At 37.9% G+C, this 9,229-nt stretch overlaps 1 protein-coding gene across 25 annotated transcripts in view; it reads right to left on the bottom strand.

Annotated features, from left to right (window-relative positions):
- Window positions 1-112: 112 nt before the first annotated feature.
- lrrfip1a (leucine rich repeat (in FLII) interacting protein 1a) overlaps window positions 113-9,229 on the bottom strand; it is a 41,085-nt gene continuing 31,968 nt past the window's right edge. For 22 of the 25 annotated variants that reach the window (XM_058787650.1, XM_058787658.1, XM_058787651.1 and 19 more), the window contains one exon: window positions 5,511-9,133. In XM_058787650.1, coding sequence (XP_058643633.1) covers window positions 7,242-9,133 — 1,892 coding nt within the window. In that variant the 3' untranslated portion in view covers window positions 5,511-7,241. Of the gene's footprint in view, window positions 1,342-1,443; window positions 1,549-1,661; window positions 1,742-4,611; window positions 4,733-4,820; window positions 4,871-5,510; window positions 9,134-9,229 lie in introns of those variants that run through there. The other 3 variants (XM_058787673.1, XM_058787672.1, XM_058787674.1) reach the window with 1 other exon arrangement.

Raw genomic sequence — 9,229 nt, 5'->3', positions numbered from 1 at the left:
TAAAGTATGTAAATATGCATTTTTGTATTTTATTTTATATTCAGGTCACAAATGCACACATTTAGAAAACGTTTCATAATTTCATTGTTAGGGGAATATATATACAGACTACAGTCAACATTTTTTTAATTAAAATGGACATTTTATTGCAGATCATAAGTTCATACAGTTTTCATAGTTAACCTACAAATGGTTTAAAGCATTGTAAACAGAGTGGAGTCGCCTCTCATCCAGGCTGGTGATAATAAATGGTGCTTGTGATCACAACAGTCTTCAACAATTAATGCTTCTGATCACATCATTCCTCATAATTGGTTTGGACAGGATGTGATTGTTCTGAATCTTCCAGGCTTTTTCGTCACCTGCAGGTTGTTAATGTTACATCTTGTCAAAGACAACAACAACTCCAACAGCTGCTGCTTAGCCTGAAATCCTTGAACAACTTCCTGATTTATGTGGTTCAGTTAGGTGGTTGAATTGTCAGTGTCAATGCAACAAAAATCACTAAGAATCAGTATTCATCCTCATTTATGTCTCACTGGTCTTTCTGACGTGTAGAGAACAGCATGTTAGGAAGACCATGGTAGACAATTCATTAGAGGAAAAAAATTATTAAAAGAACACAGATGGCAAAAACCAGCTGTGAGACCTCAATATTACTCCAGAAACTTTGGCTTCAGATACATAAGGAAGATCTAGTTTACTCAATAGTAATAAAATATCTTTGAGAGTGGAACACATGAAAGCATCAAACACGCACAATCACACATACTCATCTTGACTTAGTGAAGCAACAGGTGTCTTTAACCAAACAAATGGCCATCCAGACTTCCTAGAGCTGGACAATCTGTCTTGATCTTCACATTCCGAATTCCAAAGAGTATATTTTAAGATCCTTCTCCAAATAATCTCAGGCAGCCTTGCACGGTACGCTCAAATCAATTCAGCAACATTCACATGTGACAATTACCATTCGAACTTTTTGAACTACAGTGTTTGTGCTTTTGAATGAGGCACACTAAGAGTCCTCCTGCATCCTTCAGAAAGTCCTGATTGGGTTCTTCTAAGATAAAGAACTCAACCTAAATGGATAAACAGGAAGAAATGGCACTGTTGCAGGGTTCTCATGGACTTGTTTATAGTTTTATTAACTTTGCATAAGGTGCAGAATGATGGGAAATGGATAGGCAGTGGAGGTGAATTCGGGCAGATTATGGGACAGATCTGAAACCATTAGGGAGTTGTTGCCGTTCCTCGGCCACTCTTCATCTTCTCCAGCCTTTTCGAGAGGTGGCTGTTACTGGACTCCAACTCTTCAATCTTGTCCAGTGCAGAGCGTAACTACCAAAAATAATTGAGCAAGTCATTCATTTTATTATATGTACATGTAAGTATAATTCTGTATATATTTTTAATGAAAGCAGAGCTATTGGGCTATTGTACCTCTCGCTGCAGTTTGCGTTTTTCAGCTTTGAGTTCATCCTCCACCTTCTCTGCATTTTCAGATGCAGCTTTGTAACGGGTCACGTGACCCTCGAGCCTTGTGACCTACAACACGAGTTTCAATTAAAAACACTTCAAATGTTTCACTATTTCATATTTTAGAAGAGTAAAACGAGTTACAATTATTAATAGTAATGAAATATATTAAAATAACTCACATTCTGTTCAAGTGCCGTGACTTCTTGCTCTGATTTGACAAGCTTAAATTTGAGGTCATTGACGTGTCTGTTCGCGTCCCCTGAAATAAGGAACATTTACAAATAAGTTGTATTTATAAAGTGCCATTCCCAAGCTCAAGGTCACTGTACAAGCAGAAAATACATAAACAGCTTTAATCATAAATTCAGGTGATAGTATATAAATACACACTGACTTAACAGCAAAACCAGAAAGCACAACACAAATACCCAGTAGTTTCACAACAAAACATTAATCAGAAGAAGGCTGGAAATACTGTAAGAAAAGTATTTTCAATTTTTAGTTGAATGATACAGTTAGGGTGTCACGAAGAATTGGTGGAAGAGAATTCCAGAGTTTCGGAGCTACAGCACTGAAAGATCTGCCACCCACTGATATGAGACGAAACAAGGTACAGTAAGCAGATTTGAATCAGATGAATGAAGACAGCGAGAAGGTCTATAATAGTGCAGCAGTTCAGATAGATAATGGGGAGCAAGTCCATGAAGACATTAAAAAGTTAAAAGAATTTTATACTGAATGCTGATGGGGTAATGTGTTCAGACTTTTTGACTTGACTGATGACTAAAGGCAGAGTTTTGAACATACTGTAGCCTAGTAATAGTTTTAGCTGGCAGTCCAATGAGAAGTGAGTAACTAATTGAGACGAGAAGTTATTAAGCCGTGAATGAGAGTTTCAGTGTCTTTGGTACTGAGAGTAGGACGCAGACAGGCAATATTGCGGAGGTGGTAAAATGCAGTCTTGGTAACAGAACTAATATGAGATTGGAATGTAAGTGACAGGTCAAATATTACACCCAAATTTCTAATGGAATAAGATGCTGTTAACCTAGCCCCATCAATGGATATACTCAGTTCAGATTTTGAGAGAGGTGGTGGACCAAATACAATAAACTAAGTTTTATTGCCGTTTAGTTTTAGGAAGTTGCTATGTAACCATATTTTAAATGTAAGCAATACAGGCATTCAGTGAATTAAGCGAAATAGTAGAGGCGGAGCAACCTGATATGTAAATTTGCAGGTCATCAGTATAATGATAGCTGAGACAGTAGCTATGGATAATTTGACCAAGGGGAAGCGAATAAATGTTGAACAGGAGAGGTCCAAGAACAGAGTCTTGAGGGACACCTTGAGAGAGTGAACAAGACGACGATTTAAAGTTTTGAACACAAATAAAAAATAAGTCTATTCGAGAGATATGATATAAACCAAAACATAGCAGTACCTGTGATGCCAATAGCTGATAAGTGAGAAATAAGTATATGATGAGATACGGTGTCAAAAGCTGCTGTTAAATCCAGCAAGATAAGAACAGTAATACAGCCAGAATCAGTAGATACTAAAAGGTCATTGGTAATTTTTAGCAGTGCTATATCAGAGCTGTGGCCTGATTGGAAACCACATTGATAGGGGTCAAGAAGATTGTTGGCAGAGAGATGTGCTTGTAGCTGCAAAGCAAACGCTTTTACAAGCAGTTTGGAAATGAAAGGGAGATAGGTCTCAAGTTATTCAGAACAGATTAATCTAGTCCAGGTTTCTTTAAGATGAGAGTGACCACAGCCATTTTTAGTGATGGCAGAACAGACCTAGCAGAACAGTTCTGTCGATTTGTGCTACCCAGTCAGATTTTGCTACCTCCCATTAAGACAGTAGGTAGTACAATTCAACAACGAAAAATGCTACCTGTCAAATTATGGTTCATTAACATCTACACCTACCCCAACCCCAGGGCCGGAGTGGGATCAGTTTTCAGCCCGGGAGTGTAATGCTCAAGACCAGCCCACCACCTATCACCCCCCCCCTCCCCCCCTCCCGGTGGAATCTGGATAAATGAAGTGACAGATCTGTTCTTACTATCCTGTTATATTTATTTTTGACGTTTCAATAAAAAATATGAATAATGTAAATATGGCCATAAATATCAATAACAAATCACATACTGACTTTTCTGCAACAAGTAGTCCAACTGTTACATTATGAAAAAATGGTTTGCATTCGAACGAAAATAAAGTAACGTAGTGCACTAAGAAATATACTTTTTGCACTATTGTTTTTTTATATACACGTCAATGTAATAAATAAAATAATGAAATACATTATATGAAACATTTCTGCAACACATACAACTGTAACATTATTAAAAAAAAAAAAAAAAAGTTCAATTCAAAATTGAAAGCTGCCAAGCAGTCATCAGTAACTAAATGGAAAATCAGTAAGCATCTCGAAAGAAAGAAAGAACAGGCTAAAATCACTTACATTTAATTGAAACAGACAATCAATAGAAAAAAATGAATAAAACTGATACTAAACCGAATAAAAAAAATTCCTTCAATGTAAGTCAGTTTGGATAAAAGCGTTTGCCAAATGCATAACTGTAAATGTTGCTAGTGTACCTTGAGTCGCCAGTTCACGTGTGCTCGTTTGTCTTCTTGAAAAAATATTTGTCAGTTTGGCACATTTGGCCGCGTCATCCTCCAATGCCTTTCTTTTTTTTTTACTATCCATTTTATTCTTCCCGCGATTAGCGCACTCTCTCTAACTCACACCACAGCATTAATGGTTTCGGTTTGTCTCCATGGCAGCGACCTGGGACACGCGCTTAACATCTACACCTACCCCAACCCTAAACCTACTGCTTACAGTAATGCAAATACAGCAATTATTGTTGCTCAGCGTGAGAAAAATGACACAATATTCATGTGTGCATGCGCAGTATGGCCTGGTAGGACAATCTGATGGGTAGGATAAAATGTCAGGACACTGGACCACATTTCTCAACATCTGAGGCTGAGGGTCTTATATGCTCTGGCAATAAACCAAATCTGTTAAAAATGATTGCTAACAATGTAATGAACATTGTGAGCTGAAGACTTTTTCCCTGAAGCTGACTGAGTGCAGGCAGTTTCTTACTCTGTATATCCATGATGTTGGAGTCACCACCGTTCTCCAGCACATCTCCCTCTGGGCTGGATGAATCCTCCATACCATTCTTCGGTTTCTTTTGCTCAAGTTGACCTTTCAATCTCTTAACCTGAATAGAAAAAACAGAAAATCATGCTTGTAATGGCACAAAATAAGGATAAAATCAATGTAAAGTACTGTAACTGCCAGCAGCGCACCTGCTCTATTAAGTTTTCCCTCTCATCAACCAGTTTTCGCAAGCGAATTTCTGAAAAGCAAGTTCAACAGATTCAAGTTCAACCATTAGACAACAACCAACATTTTTTTTCTTGCAGGTTTTTTTTTTTTTTGAAAAACAACTGTATATCCACTTCAATATAATAACCAATTTTGGGACATTCATACATTTGAACAACTACAGTTAAACATCTAAAACGTCTTTTGCAATAATAAATATTACATTCTCATGTTAAAACAAATTCCAAGGTTAGACAGGAAAGATTTCACATACCAGGGGTGGGAGGAGCCAAAGGCATGGAGGGTGAGGAGTCAGGGCATGCAAAAAGTGAGGCTATCCTATGCTGGGATGTGAAGGATGAGGATGGACAACATGCAGAAACTTCAGTGACCTCTGAGGCTTCAGCCTCATGTAGTCAAAATCTCTTAACGTTCGCTCAATCTATTACATGACAGTGTTTTTCATGTGAGCTTACTTGAGGTTTGTGATGCAATGAATGTGTGACATTCATGTCCTAAAAAATAAAACTTTCATCACTTAAAAATAAGTCAATCTAATCTGTAGCAGTTTAATTAAATGTCCTCTATCGTTATACAATAAAAACTTATTCAGTCAGCTGGAAAATTAAAATTTCTGCTGTAACACAATCAATAAACAATAGTGTAAAACGTACTTTTAATTGCTTAAGTTTTATTTTAAAATACATGGTTCACATAAACACTATGTCTCGATGTTCCAACACCATCTTCACCAAACAGAATAAAATATTTCCATTTTTTTACAATCGTATCTCCCAACAAATATGTTGTAAAAACAAAATGTAACTTCAAAGCTCCAGTCAAATCCTTTGAGGAATGTTTAATAAATTTGACACAAAATAATATTTCTTATTTACCACAATTTTAAACAACATAACACCCATTTAAACAAAATACATTACAGGTCCTTTGTTACCGAAAACATTGTAATTAAGAAGTTGCTAAACATGACAAAGACAGAAAGCTGATAATTTGTATTACTCATAGTATGAGAAACATTTTATTCATGCTCATGAAAAACTTCATAATAAATATGACACTTTATACCCATTACTGATAGCATTTAATGTGTAATTGGTTTGGGGATTTTAAATACCGTTTGAACTCATTTCAAGTGTTCATTCTGTATTGTTAATCAGGTGTAAAACATGTATAAAATGTTTGCTGAAAAAGATGCAATGACTGATAATTGTGATCGACTGCAAGATATCTTTGGTTATTTTAGGGTTCTCTGAAGTAATGGTCCCAAAATAATTTCATTAGGACCTAGATAAGTGCAAATTACTTTTTCAATTGAAGATGCTGAGAAGAGACTCAGCAATGTCCTTGTCTATTAAGACATTTTACATTCTTCTTTTCCCTTGCCCTTCCCTTTCCCTTTTCCACTTTTTTTAGATTCTTTTCTTTCTTCTTCCTTGTTTCTTTCTGTGGTTTCCTTCTCAACTTCCTGATCTCCTGAAATACTTGACACCTTGTTTTCGTATTGAATGGAACTATTCATCTCTTGGCCTACATTTCTTGTCTCCATCTCATTAACTCCTTCACTGAGCATCACGTCTTCTGATGCCTGCTGATGCTCCTCAAATGCATCTTCTTTATTTCCAGAAGTATCGTGCTGCTGAGCATTAGGTTTGACTTCACTGCTGATTTGGCTGTCCTCTTTCAAACATCCTTCTATAACTGTTGTTGTTTGTGGGTTTTCTGTGTCATGTCCATCATCTTTCTGCTCTTTTGGCTTTGATTCCTGATTTGCAAGTTCTAGATGATGTTCTTTTTGAATTTGGTCCTCTTCAGTGACATTGCTTTGGTATTCCTGGCTTGCTTCTTGGACATCATCTTTGAAAAGAGTACCTTTCTCTTTTGGCTGATCTAGAAAGTTTTTTAGAGGGGCATCTGATGATGCTTCGAGATCCATTTCATCAAAATCGAATGATTCTCCTTCATCTTCCTCTTCCTCATCTTCTTCCTTGAGCTCTTGAGCAGCCACATCTGACTTTACCAGGTTTTCTTCATCTTCAGGCAGTTGCACTTCAAGCTGATTCTGGATTGATCTTTCCTCCTCATCTTTTTCTACCTTGGGTTCTTGGTCAGAATAATCTGACTCTCCAACCGATTCCTTAATTGCTTCATTGGGAGACAGGTGATCATCATGCACAACCTGAACCTGTGTTTCAATTAAAGGAGTGTTGTCAACATGGCTTCCATCAGACACGTTTTCAGTAGGCACGTTAAGGTTTTCTTTATCCAGATCATCTTGTCTCTCAACCTCTTCCTGGTCCAATTCTGCACCAATAATATCTTTAGTATCAGACACTTTTTCAGTAGGCACGTTAAGGTTTTCTTCATCGAGATCATCTTGTCTCTCAACCCTTCCTGGTCCAATTCTGCACCAATAATATCTTTAGTATCAGACACTTTTTCAGTAGGCACGTTAAGGTTTTCTTCATCCAGATCATCTGGTCTCTCAACCGCTTCCTGCTCCAATTCTGCTCCAATACTGTCTTGAGTATCAGACACTTTTTCAGTAGGCGCTTAAGGTTTTCTTCATCCAGATCATCTTGTCTCTCAACCTCTTCCTGCTCCAATTCTGCTCCAATACTGTCTTGAGTATCAGACACTTTTTCAGTAGGCGCTTTAAGGTTTTCTTCATCCAGATCATCTTGTCTCTCAACCTCTTCCTGCTCCAATTCTGCTCCAATACTGTCTTGAGTATCAGACACTTTTTCAGTAGGCGCTTTAAGGTTTTCTTCATCCAGATCATCTTGTCTCTCAACCTCTTCCTGCTCCAATTCTGCTCCAATACTGTCTTGAGTATCAGACACTTTTTCAGTAGGCGCTTTAAGGTTTTCTTTATCCAATTCATGTCGTCTCTCAACCTCTTCCTGGTCCAATTCTGCTCCAATACTGTCTTGAAGTTGGTTTTCCATTGGCTGATCAATAGGTTGTTCCTGGATTACCCTTTCAGCTTCATTTTCCACCTTCTCCATTACAGGGGAAGAGGGATGAGCAGAGTCATCTTGATCCTCAGGGTTAGTGGTCCCATCTAGATCAATGTTCTGGACATTTTCTTCCTGTTCTTCCACTTCACAGTTCAGATGACTTTTCACTTCCTTCATATCTACCGATGAATATTTCTCAATGTTATCAGAGCAGCTGGTGGACTCAACAACCCCTTCAACAGCATCCATGGACTGAGCAGATGGTACATGAGGCAGTGAAGTCTCCGTTTCTGTAGATAAAAGCTCACAGCTAAAGACTACAGCTTCAGAGTCAGGATTTGTTGAATCCTCAGTGTGTTTATCAATAATGTTTGCGGGGTTAGAGATAACATTGCTGGATAGATTATCTGAAAGGATGCCATTGCTAGATTCAGGGCAATCAAAATTTGAGATTGTTTTAGAAATTCCTGCTAAATCAGCTTCATCTGTAACTAACAGAATATTATCTTGAACATCATCAGCATTTATATTTGTGCTTGTTGTTTTGATACCATCCAATTCACTGGTTCTTTTAGCATCATGTGGGACATCTGTATTCATCATTGTTTCGGATATATCATATCCTAAGGGCTCCTGATGGTTTCCTTCTAGATCACCTTCCGTTTTTTGGTTTGGATTGTCTTCACTACAAACTGTTTCATTCTTGTCATCTATCTTTGTGTCATTATCTTGCTTGTCACTCTGTTTCTGCTTCTGCTTGCTTTTCTTCTTCTTTTTCTTCTTTTTATTTGAAGCACTGGCACCTTGGGTTTTGGCAAGCTTCTCTGTTTGAGATGATTCTACAGGCTCCTCTTTGAGTTTATCATCAAGCACAGTTTCACCGGGTTTATCAGGTTCAGCATGGACAGAACCAGAGACAGACTCTAAAGGAGCTTCTTCTTTGATGACCTGACTAGGTTTGACACATTCACTCTCTTGTTGATCTGTCTCCAAATGTCCATCCTTGTGAACAATGCACTCTAATTCCACTGTATTACCTCTTGAATCTTCTGTTATATGTGCCTCAGATTTGATCTCTTCCTTGGGTCTTGTTGCAGTGAGTTCATCATCACCAACAGAACTTGCAGGTTGTTCAGGTCTATTCTCAAGCTGCTCTACGGCCTGATTCATTTGGTTCCCATGGTCTCCATTCTCACTTGCTTCTAAAGGTGCGTTTGTAGAACTGAATGGGGCATGTGGAAACTGCTGATTCCCTGACAGCCCATCATCCAAATCTTTTTGTTGCTGGTCTTTACACACCTTCAACTGACGAGTGCCTGGGAGATGATTGAGGTGTCAGTAGTTAAAGTCTGTAGAAGCCATTGAATATTTGGCAAATGTTTAGAGCAAGAAGAAAAAGAAAGAGGGAAAGG

This window comes from Onychostoma macrolepis, chromosome 09 (genome assembly GCF_012432095.1).
Source record: "Onychostoma macrolepis isolate SWU-2019 chromosome 09, ASM1243209v1, whole genome shotgun sequence".
Lineage (NCBI taxonomy): Eukaryota > Metazoa > Chordata > Actinopteri > Cypriniformes > Cyprinidae > Onychostoma > Onychostoma macrolepis.
The sequence above is the reverse complement of the archived record's forward strand: the minus strand, read 5'-3'. Positions and strand labels throughout refer to the sequence as shown.